This window comes from Bolinopsis microptera, chromosome 3, assembly GCF_026151205.1.
Source record: "Bolinopsis microptera isolate Bmic1 chromosome 3, MBARI_Bmic_1.0, whole genome shotgun sequence".
In the NCBI taxonomy this organism is placed as follows: Eukaryota; Metazoa; Ctenophora; class Tentaculata; order Lobata; family Bolinopsidae; genus Bolinopsis; species Bolinopsis microptera.
In genome coordinates this window covers 11,166,498-11,189,225 of record NC_087074.1, presented here as the reverse complement: position 1 = coordinate 11,189,225, position 22,728 = coordinate 11,166,498, and the positions used below count along the sequence as shown (strand labels likewise).

General features: G+C 37.2%; 1 protein-coding gene across 2 annotated transcripts in view; it reads right to left on the bottom strand.

Annotated features, from left to right (window-relative positions):
- Positions 1 to 21,577, bottom strand: part of LOC134813568 (uncharacterized) — a 42,430-nt gene extending 20,853 nt beyond the window's left edge. The window contains exons 1-7 of one of the 2 annotated variants that reach the window (XM_063821403.1): positions 19,403 to 21,577; positions 19,036 to 19,116; positions 18,728 to 18,768; positions 18,286 to 18,547; positions 17,518 to 17,589; positions 12,755 to 12,816; positions 12,300 to 12,354 (exon numbers count right to left, since the gene is read on the bottom strand). In XM_063821403.1, coding sequence (XP_063677473.1) covers positions 12,300 to 12,354; positions 12,755 to 12,816; positions 17,518 to 17,589; positions 18,286 to 18,547; positions 18,728 to 18,768; positions 19,036 to 19,116; positions 19,403 to 21,544 — 2,715 coding nt within the window. In that variant the 5' untranslated portion in view covers positions 21,545 to 21,577. Of the gene's footprint in view, positions 1 to 12,299; positions 12,355 to 12,754; positions 12,829 to 17,517; positions 17,590 to 18,285; positions 18,548 to 18,727; positions 18,769 to 19,035; positions 19,117 to 19,402 lie in introns of both variants that reach the window. The other variant, XM_063821402.1, reaches the window with a different exon arrangement.
- Between the last annotated feature and the right edge of the window lie 1,151 nt (positions 21,578 to 22,728).

Below are 22,728 nucleotides of genomic sequence, written 5' to 3'. Positions count from 1 at the left end.
TAAACTTAAGTGCGAAATAAAATTTTATACTTAAACAATCTTTTAAACACCTAGATCACCTTACCTAATTTTTGAGAAAATTGATATGTTGATGTTCTGAAAAATTCCAAATTTGGTTTTTGTATACGAGCTCAGGAGTAAGATCCTCGAAAGTCAGTTTTTGGGCATGTTAATGAGATTCTGCATTTTTGGGCTGACATTTGTGTGACTACCGAGGGTACCGGTGAAGCCCGGGATCTGTAACTCAATGGCCTCAAAAGTTTGACCATAGGCTCTACTGATACTGTACATGATTGTCAGTCAACTGGTCCCTCAAAATCATAAAAACAAATGTCAAGATTTAATTGCCATTTATACTTACAGAGTTACAGGAGTCTGAGACGATTCTGCAGACGATTTCAAGAATTAATAGGATCAACAAGTTGCCCGGAGATTAGAAAAGGCAAAAACGTAAGTTTAGTTGCTCATCTTTTGGCATTTTCTTGTTTAAATACCAGCGAGATAATGCAATTGTATTTTAACTGTCTGACCCATGATAGTTTAATGATACGTTTTTATCTAACTCCAAGACACTTTCTTGCAATAATATATATTATGTGAACAAGTGATATATATAATAATATATGACAAGTGGGGTGATCAGTCTGTCTGATATAAATTCTCTAACAATCTGCCAACTCAGGACCGCTCTTGAAAAGACGCGCACAAAAAGAGAAAGTACTACTCCTTACATTACCAGTAAGTTTGCGGTTTAATTGAAATCGGTAGTTTTTATTGTGCTAATTATTTCAGAGCTTATGAAAAACAAACACGATTAATTTATATCTGCTTTTAGGAACAATGTAACTAAACAGTGTTCAAACTTTAAAGACATGGACACAAATTCTGGGGTAAGTAAGTAATAAATTATGCTTACTTGCATATTATCTAATACCCGTTTTTCTGTAAACAAGTCTGAAATTGTCAAACTGCAACTATCCTGGTAGCTTATTTCGGTGTGATATTTCATAGAACCCTCTTATTTTGAATTGACTTCAACCTGTAACCTCTCAGGAATATTCTAGAACAGTTCGCACTTTTGTGGAACTGGTCCAAACATCGTTATCAACAAGAATCAAGATGCAGTCCTGTGACAGAAGTATGTGTGTAAAATAGTAGTTAAATATTTTCTAAAATCTATCAAAAATTTACTTAAATGTAGGACTGTTAATTCAAATTGGCACGCTGTACTAATTGTATAATTTGCGGTCTGACTTGAAACCAATGCTATTTTTGACTTCCGCTAACCATTTCAGAGTGCCTACCCACATCATAAAAGACGAACTGTGTAATGTAGCAGTAGAAGAGATGACCTGTAATACTATCAGCTGCTGTCTTAATCGGACGAGTGAAAATACAAAATCTAGGGGTAAATAAACCATTAACATTCAGTTCTTGAATTGCTCAGATATAATGATAGGCGCTGACAAATTTTTAGAATCGTATTACAATAATTTAGGAGCACTAAATAAATGTAGATTTTAGCTATTCTAATAATATCAACAAATTTTAAACGTTCAGTGCGATAAAGATGGAAGCAAGAGAAAGGATACTGTAACGAGATAAGAACCTACAAACAATCCCAGAACTTTTGATTTTAAGTAGGTAAGTCATGACTACAGTGGAACTAGAATGGAACACAAAATCTTAAATTTGTTTTCAATTTAGGACTGACTCGATTAATGAAGCCATAGTATATCTCTAACATACTGCAGTACATTGTAAATAAAAGTGTAATTGTATACATAAGAATAAGACATAAGAATAATTAATACTCGATTAATACTCACAAAACTCATTTTAGATATTAAGATTGTTACCCGTCCATTTCAGGGATATTACAATAGTCTGCAGAATGTATCTCACAAGGAACCCTAAAACAAACACAGAGATCAAGAGATAAAGAAGTCTTCTGAGGAGCACTAAACAAACACAGAGATCAAGAGATAAAGAAGTCTTCTGAGGAACCCTAAAACAAACACAGAGATCAAGAGATAAAGAAGTCTTCTGAGGAGCACTAAACAAACACAGAGATCAAGAGATAAAGAAGTCTTCTGAAGAACAATAAACAAACACAGAGATCAAGAGATAAAGAAGTCTTCTGAAGAACAATAAACAAACACAGAGATCAAGAGATAAAGAAGTCTCCTGATGAACATTGAACACTAAACAAACACAGAGATCAAGAGATAAAGAAGTCTTCTGAGGAGCACTAAACAAACACAGAGATAAAGAGATAAAGAAGTCTTCTGAGGAGCACTAAACAAACACAGAGATCAAGAGATAAAGAAGTCTCCTGAAGAACACTAAACAAACAGAGAGATCAAGAGATAAAGAAGTCTCCTGATGAACATTGAACACTAAACAAACACAGAGATCAAGAGATAAAGAAGTCTTCTGAGGAGCACTAAACAAACACAGAGATAAAGAGATAAAGAAGTCTTCTGAGGAGCACTAAACAAACACAGAGATCAAGAGATAAAGAAGTCTTCTGAGGAACACTAAACAAACACAGAGATCAAGAGATAAAGAAGTCTTCCGAGGAACACTAAACAAACACAGAGATCAAGAGATAAAGAAGTCTTCTGAGGAACACTAAACAAACACAGAGATCAAGAGATAAAGAAGTCTTCTGAGGAGCACTAAACAAACACAGAGATAAAGAGATAAAGAAGTCTTCTGAGGAGCACTAAACGAACACAGAGATAAAGAGATAAAGAAGTCTTCTGAGGAGCACTAAACAAACACAGAGATCAAGAGATAAAGAAGTCTTCTGAGGAGCACTAAACAAACACAGAGATCAAGAGATAAAGGAGTCTTCTGAGGAACACTAAACAAACACAGAGATCAAGAGATAAAGAAGTCTTCTGAGGAGCACTAAACAAACACAGAGATCAAGAGATAAAGAAGTCTCCTGAGGAGCACTAAACAAACACAGAGATAAAGAGATAAAGAAGTCATCCGAGGAACACTAATCAAACACAGAGATCAATGGTCCAATTACATCGGACTATCAACACTTTTAAAACACCTAATGGACAATTTGCAAGTTATTTTTGTTACTTAACAGGACGATCGGATTAAAAGTAGGTTTGACTAAAGTTAAGAAATTCTGGTCAGTTTTTTAAAATGATTAAAATATTAGGGAAAGTTTTAGTTAGCTTATATTTAATAATTGTGTCTCTAGATATTTGGAGTTTGAAATAATCTGCTATTTTAACTATTAGTATAAATTGGGATTTATGGGATTTTACTTTTTTGTTCTTCTTAATTTGCAGTTCGATTCAGGAATGTTTTTGGTAAATCCAATTCTAAACGATCTAATCTAATCCTTGATTAATTAATTTGTTTTCAATATTTTCAAATTTGTCCACTCTCGTGTGGTGTTTTTCAACTGTGAACAAACATAGAGTAAACAAGTCTTCTTTTAAAGTTATAGAACTATAGAACTATAAAATATGTCTTATTTTCTATTTTAAAGTTACAAAAAAGACGAGTAAAATAAATAAAATATTTACAAATCACAAATACAATCTTACGCCTTAGTCCCTTAGTTTATATTAAGATTCAGGGTATAATTGAAGCCAGAGTAACACTTTCATAACTTGCCACCAGTTTAACCGGTCAAAGTATAGATCATTATAATAACTGCTGGTATACTTCGTAGAACAAAGTAATCCGGAAAATGTAATTAAGAATTAGCACGCTTGTGAGCAGGAGCTTAATTTACGATTACTGAGAACGAGCACAACGCAATAAAGCGAATTCCCCCATGATCATTGTATAAATGTCCGTTATGTGAAAGTTGTTCTCTCACTCTTGTTTACGCTAATATAATGTTACTTACCCATGTGATAACTACCCATGTGAAAACTATGTTATCGCATGGGTCCTACATTTAGGCTGTGATTAACAGGTAACTAGGTGTGTGATAACTCCAGATCTCCCACTGGTGTTAACAAATGTTTTATGCCGAATGAATGTTGTAATTAGAACTAACCTAGGTTTGATATCTAACGAAGCAATGAACTATACAGAAAGGCAGATTAATTTCATTCATGGTAACTAAAGAACTAAATAAACTAAATAAACTGCAAGTTTTAGGATGTCACATCAGCATTTATCATGAAAAACGGTTATCGATGCAAGAGCAGTAAAACCACAGCCAAATGATTATAACCAAAGCACATTTGATTAAACGGAGTTCTCACTGCAGTAATATAGTTCCTTATCAAAACAAGATAAGGATGCGTTGGGAACCGGTCACTGCGGCGGAAGTCACTGCGGCGGTGGACGGTACAGCGGAGGACGGTACAGCGGAGGACGGTACGGCGGTAGTTTCCAAAAAGGTTGGACGGTACGGCGGATCACATGACACCCACTTTACTTTGGACAGTACGGCGGTACTACTACTAGAAACTGTACCTAAGACAGAACTTACACATTCAACTTGTTTCTAATAATATAAGTTTTGTTCTAGATTCGCATTATAAGTTTTATTTTTTCTTTTCTCTTTATCATTTTGTGTAATTCTTGTTAGTTTAGTTGTTCATTTTTTTATTCAGGGCTTTGCAGACAATGTAAATCGAGAATATTGAGTTGTTGAAAATCAAAAAGTTAATATAACTCTGGATCCATGTCGTCTGGAAGACCCAGGTAGCGTAGATTCTGTGGTTTTGAGTAATCGTAGTCGCAGCCAGATCGTGGACTTGGGAGAGGGTTTCTCGGACTTCGCAGTCAGCTATGTCGGCACTGTGGTTGTGACGCTGTGTGACTGACACCAGGGATCCGTTGAGGGTGTAGAGTCGTCCCTTGCATCTGTCGTTCTTCTTAACGCACCTCCAAGCCTGTCGTCCATCCGGAGTCGGCTTCCCATCTTTGGAGTAGCGGAAACCACGGTGTAGAAGGTTATGACTCTTAGCAGTTCTCCCTCTGACCACCTTCAGCTTCACCGTATCTTCATCGAACATCGTTGTAGCTGTTGTACTCAAGTTGTAGTGTTGCAGTACTGGAGAGTGGAGATGGTGGTGCTAATGAGATAATCTTCTCGACTTTGATCCGCTTTATATACTGTTTGCCTCTATCATTATCTACGTTTCACTGAGCAACCTCTCTTCTTGGCTACGGTTGATCAGATTCCTGGATGCGATCCCTCGTGACGTGTTCTCATGCCCTTGTTATTACCCATTGCATCTCGGCGCAGTGATATGAGATCTCACCGTAACAAGCTCATCGTGCACTCGCTTAACCACCGTTGTGCAGACCGGACGCGATCTGATACGAACCAGAAAGTGGAACAAGAACTGCTCTTAGTAATCACAATGTATATGTTAAACTTTGTCCAATTTAATTTTAATTTAATTTAATTTCGAAGTAACAAAGAGGAAAATAGAACTTTTTATAGCTAATCGATTTTGTTATATTAGCAGTGCTAGGTCTATCTTATAGGTACAGTTTCTAGTAGTAGTAGTACCGCCGTACTGTCCAAAGTAAAGTGGGTGTCATGTGATCCGCCGTACCGTCCAACCTTTTTGGAAACTACCGCCGTACCGTCCTCCGCTGTACCGTCCTCCGCTGTACCGTCCACCGCCGCAGTGACTTCCGCCGCTGCGTCCTATACCCGGATGCGTTCTCTAGAAAGTTTGACTCTGGAATATTATAAAGTTATAATATGTAGTAATATTATCGGTCATTATTTTCCGATGTAAATGCTGTGTTCGCTAGCATCATTTTGTAGATCATCGGAGAACGTATTTATATTTTACATCACTTGTCGTGTGATAATAACATAAACCCGCCACGCAAAGGGTTTATATAACAGATCATCCCGCGCAGCGCACGAGTTTTGTGTTAATATGTAATCCCGAAGCGCCAGCTGAGGGATTACATTTATTTAGCCCTGAGCGTGAAGTGTTTATGGATTATAATTATCTCCGGCGATTTCGACAAGGGATTTATACTTTAGAAGAGAGTGATAAAATAGTTTTTATTTCGGAATACGGGTCTGATTTTAGTAATATTTTCATTTCTATTTGTGATGGTGATAACAAGTGATACGATAACGTACTAACAGTAGTAAATTAAGATTAAGTAGCACAATTGAAGTTATACCGGTTAAACAAGAAAGCACTCATAGTGGAGCAATAGCTTGAACGTTAGCAGGAACAAGAGCTGGAAGGAGAGCAAGCAAAACAATACTATTTTTAGGGCACGGACAAGGGTAGCTGGCTAGTCGCCAACTTCTCACGCCACGCGTTGGAGAAATTCCAAGAATTAGCTGCTTTGGCAACGTTCCCAGGAATTTGCGTGTAAAAGAAGTGGACGGTTACGATGTTTCATATCACGTGGTGCGCTTTCGTGTCACGTGGTATAGACTCGGCGTATGCTATTGGTGGCACGTGGTACGCACGTGACGCGCCCACGTGATCGCGCGTCTAACTGTTCTACTATTATCGAGTTCTAATCAGCAGTATCATTGATTATTGTAAGTCGGAGAATTGAATGATAAACATCAGTTACGACTAAAAAGCGGACCGGGTTTATACAAATTTCCGGGGCGGGATGATATCACCTTGAGATGTTTATCTAACAGCGGGCCGGGCTGAGTGATAATATGATCCCGAGTCGAAATCCCGGAGATATTTATAACATGAGTTACATACCTCGTCAAACTCGTTGGATAAAACATCAAAACATGTTATCACACTCCAAGCAGTGATGTAACTCATGTTATCACACTCCAAGCAGGGACAAAAGGAAATCGCTGCATGTGCTGGATCGCGATTTTCCCATTCTTTGCGACAAATTTTATATGTCGTCTGTTAGGCTTGTCGCGGTATCGCGATTTTTGGCCAAAATAATCGCGATTTTCTTTTGTCCCTGACTCCAAGCAGTGATGTAACTGCTTACTATCAATCAATAACGTTATAATACCTTTCGAGGATAAGGAGGATAGGCATGGGACCACCTGGTATGTGACCAGGTGGTGTACGAGACAACGTGGTATGAAACCAGGTCTGGTATGTGACCACCTGGTATGTGACCAGGTGGTGTACGAGACAACGTGGTATGAGACCACCTGGTATGTGACCACCTGGTATGTGACCACCTGGTATGTGACCACCTGGTATGTGACCACCTGGTATGTGACCACCTGGTATGATACCACGGACCACCTGGTATGAGACCACCTTGTGGATACAGCTCGTATGAGACCTCTCCATAACATCTTACCCTGAAAAGAGTACTTCGTCCCACTGAACAAAGCCCCCTCCCTCAATAGTTACGAAGTTGTTAGCCTTATCGAGAAGCACCTCTTCTAGATCGTCCAGCGATCTAGACAGTCTGCTGCTTTGTGAGGAGAATAAAATTCCGTTACTCTAGACAAATCTACTCCACAGCTAAGATCGCTAGTGTAAGTATGAACGATAACCAGTACCCAGTTTCATAACATGAGCACAGACGGGGGGTTGACTTTGTCTTGGTCATGTCTATGATCATTATCCGTAACCATCCTGAGATCGATTAGTCTTTAGTTTAGACGATCTGTGACAATTTTTACGTTGTATGAATTTGGACGGGCATTTGTATTGTGAATATACTAGCTCCACTCATGATAAACTAAGATACTAATGACAATTCCTCTGAGTACTGCTCCTGTATCGATAAGAACAACTCATGTTCGTACTCTCACCAATCCGAACCTCTCAACAGTTATGATACTTTGTGATTGGTTTAGATTCAACACCACGTGACCCAAACCTAATACTTGCTTGTCTCCTTGCTTTGAGGTCCCACAACACAAATCTATCTTTGACCTTTGCTTCTGTTGAACTATCTGTAAGCCAGTTATATTAGCGGAGCAGACTTATAAAGAGGGTCCCTAGAAAATATCTCGTGACACTTTTCAAGAACATGATGATCTTAACCGTGGCGTGCCTTTTAACATCTGGAGTAGCAGCTAATGAAGGTATCAACATTTTTGTGTCGGCACATGAAATTCCGATACCATCCAGCCAACATATTCAAGAGTTTTAAGAGAATCAAAGACGATTGCATGTAATTTGAAGCAAACGTGTACATTCGGTTGCATAAAACTGTATTAAACAGCAAACAATTTTCAGGGTGGATAGCGATAGATCGTGAAGTAAGAATAAACCACAATCTTGAGCACACTCCACTAGAAATCAAGACAAGCAGCCTGCCTGGTAGTGGAGATGTTGCTAATGTAGACTTCTATGACGTATCTCATTATAGGCATCATGTTGGCGGCGTGACCATCGTATTCGGTGACAAAGTCTCATATGCAATACGAGATTTCGTAGGAACCAAGTTCTTTGAACAACAGTTCTTAGACAGCCTTCCTCAAGAGAATATCTGGAGAATCTCTTTATTCATCGGTAAACGTTTCGAACATAAGTTAATTATTAAATAGTTGTAGTTTGTTACGTATCGGGGAAATAATATAATATTAGTATCATTTCACACCAATTTCACTGCCTATGTATAATATATCATTGGCCTCATTAACATCACCATGATAACTCTGCCTTATCCAGAGTGCCTACACTAAACCTAGTCAGTACGAGAAATAATGATCACACCACTTTCAAAGAAACCGTGAATAATAGGACACAACAGTTACACACGATATTATATCATGGTACTTTCAGCTCCAATCTATGTGAAGATACACTGCAATGACGTGGAAGTTGTCAGTCTGCCATGTAGTGGTGGTCACTGCCGATGGGGTCAAAAAGTAGGAAGTATGGAATTTAGCAAATCAGACACGGCCACAGATTACTATAGGCCACATACTGGTAATGTTATGAAACTATGAAATCAATATTTAAAATACATGATACTGCTCAGCTAAAAATCTGCACATCTCTGTAAAATTAAGCCCACTGAAAAACATACCTCATTGATGATATTTCGAGCATAACGTTTTAAAGAATCATCCGTTCCTCAAATTGCAAGACACATTATATAAGGTATTAATCTACAGGTTGGATAGAAGCATACCATAACTTAAGAATAGCATATGATTTGGATACCAATCCCATCATGATAAAAACCGATGCTCCTTCCGACGAGCAAACAGATTTTTCAATTAAAATGGAGGATTATAATGGTGGAAGTGATGTTGGAAAGGTTAGCATAACGATGGGACCCAATCCCACATACTATCTCATGTGGTGTAATAATGGAGGCGAGTCCTTCCACTCACAATTACCGAGTCAAGACGAGAAGATTTGGAAGATAACGCTGACCCAGATCTCAGATCGAGTGGTTGAAATAGAGATTCTGTGCAACAAGGTGGAAGTGCTGAAGTTGGATATGTCAGGAGATACCTGCCTTTCTAACGCTGGATGGGGTGATGGTCTCAAGTGGTATCGAGGTGCTGCAGCAGTCAAATTCTCTGGATCAGCTACAGCCTTGTATAGTTCTCCACTGGGTACTAACTATATTCCGATCAATTGATTACTTTCAATTATGATTTATGTCTAGAATAATTTATTGCACTTGAATTAACCGTATCCAGCAAACAAGATAGCTGCCAGCAAAAATACGTTCAGTCAATTATACTGCATTTAAGATGACTTTGCAATGAAATATATTTATGATGAAGATCAAATAAGGGCCCAGCAATACAAATAATAACTAATTAGGATTTAATATTTACAGGGAGATGTGAAGGGCTTCCAGGATGGACAGGCATCATAACCCTAGATGGATTCCCAGCAGAACCAGAAGCGGTTATGAACGTGACCTGCTCCCACCCCGAACATCTCCAAAAAGGGAGCAGTGAAGTAACTTGCAATGACGGATCAGATTTTGATTTTGAAAAGGAGCCTGCTTGCTCTGCTCCAGGTATTGTATTTCCTTGATCGGTGTTAAGTTTTCAAACACACTGTACATTTCAAAACCAGGTTCCCCAATTTCCCCCTCATTCCCTACTTGATATAACCCAGATTCATCCTGTCCCGGTCCATTATAATTAACACAGATATCTTTTTTATTACTAATACTTTTCAAATATAATTATAACTGTTTAAATCATAAGTCTGTATGGCAATGGCTCACATTCGGTTGAATGCAAGAGCATCAAAGAAGAATATTAAAATATATTCTCCCAGGTTCGACGGCCACGAGTTATCTTTTTGGGTTTTTTTTAATCGGTTACCCAGGTTGTAGTCGAGAATATCCATTGACTAGTTAATTAACCAATAATTAATTAACCAATAATTAATTAAGGGGGCCGGGGGGGGTCTTCATCAAAATTCTCTCGAAATTGACTTTATAGTTGTTTCTGGTAGAAGGGAGTGATATCTACCAGCTGCTTTTGGTCCCATGGAAAAATATTGTTCCTAACCGAAATTATCGCCGGTCTAAGGTCAGCGCTTATGTGTAATTGTATTGCGCGAGCGATTTTCAATCGCAAATTCTGAAAATCGAGTCTAAAAATCTATCTTCTCCTACATTTTTTGAGCAATCACCCTGAAACTTTCAGGATATGTTCTAGGGACCATTTAGAAGATTTGATCGAGCCAAAATTTTGAGATAGGCCTTTAAAAATTTTTTATTCAATTTTGAAAATCTTGGACCTGAAAAAATCGTAAAAAAACGAGGTCCAAGATTTTCAAAATTGAATAAAACATTTTTAAAGGCCTATCTCAAAATTTTGGCTCGATCAAATCTTCTAAATGGTCCCTAGAACATATCCTGAAAGTTTCAGGGTGATTGCTCAAAAAATGTAGGAGAAGATAGATTTTTAGACTCGATTTTCAGAATTTGCGATTGAAAATCGCTCGCGCAATACAATTACACATAAGCGCTGACCTTAGACCGGCGATAATTTCGGTTAGGAACAATATTTTTCCATGGGACCAAAAGCAGCTGGTAGATATCACTCCCTTCTACCAGAAACAGCTACAAAGTCAATTTCGAGAGAATTTTGATGAAGACCCCCCCGGCCCCCTTAACCAATAAATAATTAACCAATAATTAATTAACCAATCACTCTCTTCAAAATAGATGGAGATTAGATGTCCTCCTCTCCTTACCACCATTGTGATGTTTCATATTGTATTAAGATAAGTGGCTGAATAGGAAAAAACGGTAAACTTTGATGTTATCACGTCTTACTGTTATCATCTTACTCATTTTAATGCGGATACTCAAAATATAATTAACACAAGGGATATTGTGCAATTGACTTTTATTTTCAAATTTATAAAGTTTTGTTTCTATCTTAGGGTTAGTGAAAGAGCTGCCTGGTGATACACTAAAGAGTGGTGATACGACACAAACGAGAGATCCTAGGTGCAGGCCACTTTGAAGAGACCCTCTCCAAGTAAAATTAAGTATTTTTTAAACTTTAACTATTTTCAATGTATACCCTTGCTCCCCATCATTATACCCCCGTCCCCCATCATTTTCAAGGTAATTAATTCTACAACACCCCTCTGAACTTTCGGCAATACAATCTGAGATTTATACTAAGCTTAACTCCCATCAGATGAGATGAACATTGCAAGTCAGCAAAACGAACAAATTTCATCTCTCCAAGTTCGCCGTCCCAAATCTCTACCACTGCATCAACTCTTGGGGAACCCCTGCGTGTCAGCAATCTATCAGACAAATGTGAGACTGAGACTTTTAGTGGTAATCTTCATAGATCACCGCCTATGACCACAGAACCCTCAAAATAACCCTGTTTAAACAGCTGTAATAACATGAGTCTAATGAATCTTTGCGAATGCATCTAACATGGTACACAATCACAATATTATTATGATTTGGCTTTATTTCGAGATTATAGAAATCTGGGCCGTTTCTGCTCAACATTACTTTTGTTTTATACTTTATAAGTTTATAGTGCGTCGCTTCACTTTTGTATTGTCCTTAAAATCTTAAAACTGAGAGGAATTGTTTGACTTGTTTTAATATTTTGTAATTCTGGTCTGAAACAAATTTTTTCGATATCAGCAAGTTCAAAATAAACTTCAAAATTTGATATCGTAAATAAATGGTACGATTAATAAATGGTATACGATTTGTTTTCTGCACACGTATACGCCTATTAATACGCCTAGTGTAAACGTTCTTCTCGCGTATTTCAGGTATTAACAGGGTGTCCCACTATACCAGATACTTGTTGTATATTATTGTGTCAGGGTCACCTACCACCACATGGTATATAATATTGAGATATAAATGTAAGAAAGAAGAAATAAATACTGATTCTGAAGGCTAACCTGACGCTGCTTATTAGTAGTAGTCTCTTGATTTATGGAGATCATCTCTCGGGAACTGAAAATTATAATGTTACAAAACAATAGATTATAGCCGTAAATAACAATTTATTTTGTAGAACTTTCCTAATGACCAGGGTCAGAAGCACTATACCAATTTCTCATCGTGTGGTCGAACTTGTTTTATGATCCGGCAATGAGGCTTCACAATAATTCAAGGCTGCATTGCAGAAGTATACCCAGAAATATACTCAATTATGCATGACGTAAATCATAAATTGATAACGAATCTAACAATGATGATTGTTAGATTCATTATCAAAATCCAACCTTGTAATATACTGGAGCGTTTAACGAGAGAATATTTGTTAATGTAAGTATCGGATTGCAAATATGAGTAACAGAGAGAAAATCATCCCAAATACCTCCTGAAAAGTACGATAAACAATATAACTTACGGTCTCTTAATCACGTTCATCTGTTTCAGGTAAGTTTGTAGGTAGGAGTGATTGTCATTTTTCTGAAACACGAACTACTAAGCATTAATATTACATTGGTTACATGCATGTTGCAATTCAAGGATTTCATGTTATTCACAAAATATCAGCCAATCCGCTGACAAATTGCCATTGAAATCTCAGCTATGACACACCGCAAACAATTTACACTTGTGTTCTACTTGACAAATTTACAAGTAGAAAATATGCATAATATATAGATCCAGCAAGCTTTTAAAAATGTTAATGAAAGATGTGGTGTGGTGTGGTGATATGGTGTGGTACTCAAAGACTAGTATAGGGGGTCTTAACTAAATTATATTAAGTGAGCCCTATGGTAGGTCAGTTAGTTACATAATATTACTCTGCTTACTTGTTACTCTACTAAGACTTACATTGTACATTGTATAGCTGTAATCTACTAGCTCTAGAAGACTGACAGTCGAAATCAGGCAATTTAAACTCCAAGTTGCACAGTTAATCAAGGGATTACAATTAACTAGTTATAACGTATAATCCTGTATCTGGTCAAAACCTGGCACAACTTAGCGAGTTTAGAAGGTTTGAGATGTTATTTGTGCTCCATAGGGTCTCTACTTTAAAAAAAAATTGGGTGGATAATTTTTTATGTTTGTTTAAACCCGTGACCACGCCCTTTTTAAAGCGTGGGAAAAATTTGACCAAAATTATTAAAAATTGCCTATAATATTTGATGGGGGTCTCTAAATGGCTTGTTATGATGCCATCAGTATTACTAGAACATAATAAAATAAAATTTGGGTAAATAAAAGTGGAGTTGCACCCTGACCACGCCCATTTACACAATTTTTGGCGGAAAATTCGGAAAATTCGAAGTTGTCTACTCTAGCAGCAGGAAAGTGTTAAGTTTGTATTTACACTGCTGACTCGAGTTAAATAGGTTATATAAGTAACTAAATTCAATTAATTGGGCATGTTGAGCCATTAGTTCAGCCTTGGGGAACCACGCCCATATTTCATATTAGGCGTGTATGTGAGAAATTTTTATCTCAGCTTCTGAAAGCCGTAGAAACTTGATTTTTGGCTTAAAATTACCGCAATATGTAAGTTTATATTGACACTATAAAGGTGCTGAAGCTCCCCGGGACTTACTTTTGGATAAAAATGAGAAAAACTGATATTTACTGAAGCGCAAACAAACAAACATAAAACTACCCTAGCAGCTAGGTTAAGTCAAGTAAGCACATCAATGTATACAATTTTACTCGACACAGTGTCCTTCGTAAGGTCTAAAGGTCATTCTGGGCTAGAATAATTTGATTTTGGGTGCCCACTTTTATCAGTAGTCCAACCCTGGCCTAGGTGGTAACATTTCTAAATTGCCCTCAGGCGCAAATACATATGATTTTTATATTCATCTCAGCTCCTGAATATTATTATAGGACATTCAAGATAACCACAACAGCAGAATGTTCATATTCATTATATACAAGCTATGAAGCAGTATGGGGTCTAATATTTTAATATCTATATTGCATAGTTTTTGAGATATTAATTTTTTAAATATGATTTTTAAAGATATCTTTACAACAAACGTTCAACACTACCGCATTTATGTAGTTTCACATCTCTTGAGCTACTGCACCTCTCAAGCTATTTAAATCTTAAGCTTGATGCATCAACTACCGTCTACCAGCACCATCAGCTCAACTTAGAAATCACAAGCAACCCGCCGGGCAGCTATCTCTAGCTAAGCTCATTTCAGTACCCTTTGACTATAATATTATATGCCCACTTTTATGTCAGTACAACCTCATCTAGCAAAGTCCAGCTGAAGCTAGTAACAGTTACCTCCAGCTCCAGCCCTATCCTATTATTACTTTTCCCTCTAATTTTAGCTCTTTCCACCGACCTCAATCTCATTTAAGAAACTCCAGCACTAGCTAACTGCAGCTATAGCTATCTTCTGCTATTATCCTTTCCCTCTAATATTAGCTCTTTCCACTGACCTCAATCTCATCAAGGAAATTCCGGCTTTACCAACCTTCAGTTACCTCCAGGCTCCAACTCTACTTTGTTGCTGCCCTCTTCAACTAATTGTAGCTTCTAGCCTGCTATCACCAGTATCCTCCAAATATAAATTGTATAGCAACCTTTTAGTTAGCCGCGGGTTTGCTTACCACAATAAAGCAGGGACCCTCTGCTTGAAATGCTCATATATAAAACATAAATGGTAGCTGTTTTGACTCTCTGTGTTACACAAAATCTCACATCAACTGATCTTGAACATTCGCTAGCTAAGCTCATTTCAGTACCCACTACCCGTTGACTATAATATATGCCCACTTTTATGTCAATACAACCTCATCTAGCAAATTCCAGATGAAGCTACTAACAGTTACCTCCAGCCCTATCCTATTATTACTTTTCCCTCCAATTTTACCCCTTTCTGTGACCTCAATCTCATTCCAATGGTGAAAATTTGTGTAAAATTTAGAAAAATAGTGAATGATTTTGTTTCCATTGTAAAATTTCACCATTTTCACAATTTTTCACCATTGTGACCCCCAGTTCTCTCCCGGTAATGGCCTGATGTGCTTATATCCTTTTCAGTAATCCTCACCCACTTGCGTCTTGCAGTCTGTGCCAAGGCACTATAATCGTATACTAGTTGTAGGGGGTTAGTCCTACGAGCCAGGGAGTGTGAATCTTAGTGATCGGCCGACATGAATCAGACCGGATTTGAAACAAGGACCTTTTGCGTGGGAGGAGGTCGTGTTACCACTACACGAGCCAGCCAACCATCAGATCCCTTAAACTCCAGTTATTTTTACAGCATCCTCTATAGGAACTGACCGGATATCCGGCTTGAATGTCCGGTTTCGGTTCGGTTTTTAAGAATTTGGCCGGATATTCAACCGGACATTTCTTTTTTAAATGTTCCTGAAATGTATATTTCTGTCTAAATTCTTAATAAAGGGCATCCTTTCAGTGCTCTCAGTGACCAGTGAATTATTTATGAGCATTTCAAGCAGAGGGTCCCTGCTTTATTGTGGTAAGCAAACCCGCGGCTAACTAAAAGGTTGCTATACAATTTATATTTGGAGGATACTGGTGATAGCAGGCTAGAAGCTACAATTAGTTGAAGAGGGCAGCAACAAAGTAGAGTTGGAGCCTGGAGGTAACTGAAGGTTGCTAAAGCCTGAATTCCCTTGATGAGATTGAGGTCAGTGGAAAGAGCTAATATTAGAGGGAAAGGATAATAGCAGAAGATAGCTATAGCTGCAGTTAGCTAGTGCTGGAGTTTCTTAAATGAGATTGAGGTCGGTGGAAAGAGCTACAATTGGAGGGAAAAGTAATAATAGGATAGGGCTGGAGGTAACTGTTAGTAGCTTCAGCTGGACTTTGCTAGATGAGGTTGTGCTGACATAAAAGTGGGCATATAATATTATAGTCAACGGGTACTGAAATGAGCTTAGCTAGAGATAGCTGCCCGGCGGGTTGCTTGTGATTTCTAAGTTGAGCTGATGGTGCTGGTAGACGGTAGTTGATGCATCAAGCTTCAGATTTAAATAGCTTGAGAGGTGCAGTAGCTCGAGAGATGTGAAACTACATAAATGCGGTAGTGTTGAACGTTTGTTGTAAAGATATCTTTAAAAATCATATTTTAAAAATTAATATCTCAAAAACTATGCAATATAGATATTAAAATATTAGACCCCATACTGCTTCATAGCTTGTATATAATGAATATGGCCATTCTGCTGTTGTGGTTATCTTGAATGTCCTATAATAATATTCAGGAGCTGAGATGGATATAAAAATCATATGTATTTGCGCCTGAGGGCAATTTAGAAATGTTACCACCTAGGCCAGGGTTGGACTACTGATAAAAGTGGGCACCCAAAATCAAATTATTCTAGCCCAGAATGACCTTTAGACCTTACGAAGGACACTGTGTCGAGTAAAATTGTATACATTGATGTGCTTACTTGACTTAACCTAGCTGCTAGGGTAGTTTTTTGTTTGTTTGTTTGCGCTTCAGTAAATATCAGTTTTTCTCATTTTCATCCAAAAGTAAGTCCCGGGGAGCTTCAGCACCTTTATAGTGTCAATATAAACTTACATATTGCGGTAATTTTAAGCCAAAAATCAAGTTTCTACAACTTTCAGAAGCTGAGATAAAAATTTCTCACATACACGCCTAATATAAAATATGGGCGTGGTTCCCCAAGGCTGAACTAATGGCTCAACATGCCCAATTAATTGAATTTAGTTACTTATATAACCTATTTAACTCGAGTCAGCAGTGTAAATACAAACTAAACACTTTCCTGCTGCTAGAGTAGACAACTTCGAATTTTCCGAATTTTCCGCCAAAAATTGTGTAAATGGGCGTGGTCAGGGTGCAACTCCACTTTTATTTACCCAAATTTTATTTTATTATGTTCTAGTAATACTGATGGCATCATAACAAGCCATTTAGAGACCCCCATCAAATATTATAGGCAAATTTTAATAATTTTGGTCAAACTTTTCCCACGCTTTAAAAAGGGCGTGGTCACGGGTTTAAACAAACATAAAAAATTATCCACCCAATTTTTTTTTGAAGTAGAGACCCTATGGAGCACAAATAACATCTCAAACCTTCTAAACTCGCTAAGTTGTGCCAGGTTTTGACCAGATACTCTATTAGTAATTATAAATTAATCATAGCCTATTAAAAAGGGCTAATTAACAATAACCTGTCTGGTGAGAAGGTGGTTGCGTTTGAGCATGTTCTGTACTGCGTAACTGTCCAGCGACCCTAAAGCTACCTGAATAAAGAGGTCATTGATCCTGAGTTACCATGGCAACACTCACATACAGAGTAACCAAATACGTGACACAGTAACTCACAACATGTGCAATACATCTCCCTATTTAACATCATTTTAACGGTTAATTGATCGCTACCTCTTGTAAGTAATACACAGATAGAGACCGGTGTGACATATTATAGAGAGTGATTGGCTACATTTCAGCCTTTCATTGGTGATCGGAACACGGCGGCTTATAAACCAAAACTATGATGTGCGAACTCAATAACATGACGTGCTCTTAAGCGTCTACTTGTACAAATTTACTGTATTAACGGGTTTATAATTATCAGCGAACAGGCAACAATTAATCCCGTATCTAATATTTTGTTGGTAGTGATGTACACCTGAACACATTAAACTCTTACACCTAAGTTAAATACTTCCCGAACTATAGTCAATTCATGATCAATCGAACAAACAGAACATGATGCTGTAACATACAATTAAAACCGAGATAATATATCATATCATAAGAAGAGCCGAAGAGCCAGTCTAACTCATTAGATTTGTGTTTGTAATATGACGCAATCTCTGTTGCTAAAACTGCTAAAACGTGGCACATTGAGCCGAAGTTAAGTTAATATTGGACCAGCCAGAAATATAAAACTTACTTCACGGTTACTAATTTATCATTATAAATCATAAACTAACTTTATTGCTGGAAGTGTTGTTAGAAGTGATCTGTTGGGTACCACTACTCAGAGAAGACTGATCAGAGAGACGCCGCGCAACTCTCCCACCAAGCGCGTCCTGAACTTGCTCCGCCCTGTGGTGCGTCTTGTTCTCATTTGGGTGTGTTGATTTTGAGTATTGGAGATTGATGTTGTTAGATGGTTTAAGGACTGCGCCCTGATTGTCGGTTATCAACGCTGATGTAACAGCCTTCAGAGCCGTGTCTTCTTCTTCTAATGCCCTGAAATGTTCAATATATGTTTAAACCGTTAATGAATAATTTGTTTGTTGGTACTAGTATACAGTATACAGTGAATAACGGAGATGCTAGTGTTACAATAATGGAAATTTCATTAGGACTAGTTTAGAGTACCGTAAACTAATAGGGAAAGGTTAAAATTTACTAATTTATTTAACTAACGATGGCGGTGTTTCTCCTCGGGTCTCCACTGAGAGTATGTTCTGAAACAGTTTTTATTAGCCAATATATTATATTAGGTGGGTGGTCGTAGATATAATAAGTTAATAAAAAGTGTTACACGTTGAGCGACTTACTCCACGCAATACACTGCATTGTAGTCTGGAATTAGCAAAACAGTACATACGCATAGTAACTAGGGCGGTTCAAATTACCATTAGTTGTTCAAATAATTAGAGATCATATCTTATAAGTTGCTCTATAGGGTCAGGAACAACCAAACATAGTTGATAGTTATAAAAGTAACTTACATTAGGTGAAGAATCCTCTTCAGTTGTCTCGCGGGGATCCAGTATTTCTGATTCTGATGTAATGTCGTTAGACTGGTGGTTCTGGGATGGAAAGAACTTTAAATATATGTAATATTATAGTATTAGTAATATTAGTTCAACCTTAGGGAATACATGCTGTAGTAGACTATTATATTGACACGATAACAAAATATACCAACCTTCACAATAGTCATCCGTCACCGATAGATGACTGTGTTTTCTATATTAATTATATTGCTGGAAAGAAAGACTTCGTGGAGCTAAGTGGAAGAATGTGCTATACATTTTTGTTCAGTCAACTTCAACTTTTTTAAATCAATTAAAATTCAAGCTAGAGAATAAAAACCTGTTTAATCTGTGGAGTATCTGATTTTTTTACTTTCTTTGGACCATTCTCTTGTTTTTTATCGATAGCTTCGGTGAATTTTGGGTTTGGTGCTTGCTTTCGTAAATTACTCAAATGATAAATGTCTTTTCGCTTATTTTTTTCATTTTTTCGCTGAACTCGTTTCATCTCTAGTGATGCTTGGACTTGTTTTTTTCGTGGTGAATCTTTGACTTTTTGTTGCTGATTTTTCTTTGATTCAGGCCATTTTTTGTCAAAGTTGCGTCTAGGTTTAATATTAAACTCGGGCTCTCTTGATGGTGCAGGCACTGGACCAGGTGCTTTTGGGGACGGCCTTATTCCATGGCTAGGTACCTTAGTTGATAAACTCTTGTGCCAATTAATAATATCGTCATCAATTGATGCCCCATCTGCATCACCTATTGACGGAATATCATCAACCATTTTTTTATTATATATTGAGCCGCGATTGTTCATTCCAGTTGTCGTCTGAAATTGAATAGTGGAGTCACTATACACTGTTGTTCTGTCATCAACCACGATGTCAACTTCCTCTTCACCTGGTCCTCTGGTTACAGATTTTATATCTTCGTCGCCCAATACCAGACTTATGCTTTGCTCAAGAGAACTGGCAGTATCAATATGTTCATCATCTTTCTCTATATTATTGGCCAAACTATAAGATTCTTGACTGTCATGCAAGTTGTCCCTACTCCTTTTCTCTGACAAGTGCACATGTATAAGATGAGCTCTATATTGCCTCTGAATGAGTGTTACAGCTTTTTGTTCTTCAGTATCCTGGCTGGAAAGACATTTTTCATTTACTTCACTCAAATCCTGAGCCTCATTCCTTGTCTTAAACTTCTTGTAAGATCTAAACTCATTTTGGATCAAGGTAGCAGCAGAAACTCGTTTTGCATAGTGACTCTTATAGTGTTTTTGTATGGTAATTGCAGCTATCTCAGGCATATATTCATCATCAGATGATTTTGTAATGTCTTCAAAAGAAATAGGATCAAAAGAATATTCCATGTTGTTGTTCTTAGTGTCTAAATCTGCAGAAATAGCTTTTTTGTTTTCTAAATGAGATCTGTATTTACTCTGAATTTTGGTAGCAGCATTGTTCTTGATTTCTAGACCTGCAGCAATAGCTTTCTTGTTTTCTAGATCTGCAGCAATAGCTTTCTTATTTTTTAAATGAGATCTGTATTGAGTCTGTATTTTGATAGCAGCATTGTTATCAATTTCTAGGCCTGCAGCAATAGCTTTCTTGTTTTCTAGATCTGCAGCAACAGCTTTCTTATTTTTTAAATGAGATCTGTATTGAGTCTGTATTTTGATAGCAGCATTGTTATCAATTTCTAGACCTGCAGCAATAGCTTTCTTGTTTTCTAAATGATATCTGTATTGAGTCTGAATTTTGATAGCAGCATTATTCTTTTCTGTGTAATATTTTCGAAATTGTTTTTGTATATATATAGATATGGCTGCTTTATTCGTCTTTTCTAAAGAGAGCTTCTTCTTTTGTATTCTTAAACGCTTTTTATACTTTCTTTGAATAGTGACTGCAGCTTCATTTTGTCTAACATCTTCATTGGAATTTTGTTCTTCGTGTGAGCTTGGTATCACTGGAGAATCCTTTGACTTAGAATCGCCAATCAATGCAGTGTTGCTCTCATTTTCTGACTGCAGTTGATTATAACTTTGTTGGGCAATTTGAGCAGCACGTTCCAAATCAGCCTCAAACTCTTCCTCACTTTTTCTTAAGTACTGTCGGTAATGATGTTGGATCACCTGAGCAGCTTTTTCTTGTTTGACTTTGAGTCGCTTTTCCGTGATGTAGTCACGATAAAAGTTTTGGATGATCAAAGCAGAGAGGTATTGCTCATCTGTGAATCCTTCTTCTTTAGGTGATGGTGCTCTCCTCAAATTTCGTTGAACTAGGTAATTTCTCCAGCTGGCCTGAATTTTGATAGCAGCACAGTTTTGTTCATCTAATGTTACAACCTCTTTCATGTCAGTATTATTGTCCTCAAATTGCTCACTGGATTCACTACCCTCTGATATGCATACAACTGGGAGATTACCACAGGCATGAAATTTGATTGGCTTGTTGTCATCTTTGTGGTAGTCTTTGGACATCTAGCTGCTAACTCTCTTGATAACCATGTCTACTAGAATAAGCAATATGTTAAGATTGTTGGTAGTAGTAAGTAATTATTTAATTATTATAGATCAGATTATGCAATTATTGTATTTTCAATTAAATAATAAAACAAAAGTACTTTACTTTATCGCTGAACAATATATGTTATCATGTACTGTAATTAAAAAAGTACAGCTAAATTTTTAGTTGTTATTTTCGAAGGCCAATTAAAGTGTAATGTATGCTATAGTTTTGGTTTATTTAAACCAAACTCATTTATGCAAACTTATAAGTGTTAAACAAGTATCAGCAGCGCCAAACCAGTATTGCAGAGCAAAAGTTGTGTTTTCTTTATTTGTAAATTAATTTATGATTTTATCATTTAGACACTAATTATTATATACAATTAGTGTTATATATAATATATAAATTTAATATATATAATTAGTGTTATTCTATAACATATAACACTAATTAAGGCCAGAGGGGGGGGGGGGGGGAAATGGCACTTTTCTAGATTTTGCATATTTGATAATGGCTACTGGAGACGAACAAAAAGAAAAAAACTGGATCAAAATCTGACCTTGCGCTTCTGAGATATCGCGCGCTAAGTTTTGAGGTTTACCTGTAATTTCATGTTAAACTGGAACTTTAAACGGCTGTAACTTTTTTGACCTTTCGATTCCTTAGTTGAGAAAACCGACCACTCCCTGATCTTGAGGTTTGGTACAGTGGCTCCTTGGACAATTATCCTCACATCTGGTGCAGCGATTTTTTATTTGACTCGGTTCTCGAATTATGAGGTTAACCATGTCAAAAATTCGAAAAAATTTAATTGGTTAACCTCATAATTCGAGAACCGAGTCAAATAAAAAAATCGCTACACCAGATATCTAGATAGTTATCCAAGGAACCACTGTACCAAATCTCAATATCAGGGGGTGGCTGGTTTTCTCAACTAAGGAATTGAAAACCATAAAAGTGTGTTTTGAGATAAATACATTTTAGTGTTTTCAAAATTTTGAATATTCACTGGAAAGTGTCACAGTTCGTTAGTTAGGACTTTGTATACCCTTAATGACGTTCGCTTGATAAGACCTGGCCATTCCCTGAATGATTTTAGCCAATTTCAGTAGTTGGTGTCATCGCATCGTAAAAAATGAGGTTAACCAAGATTTCC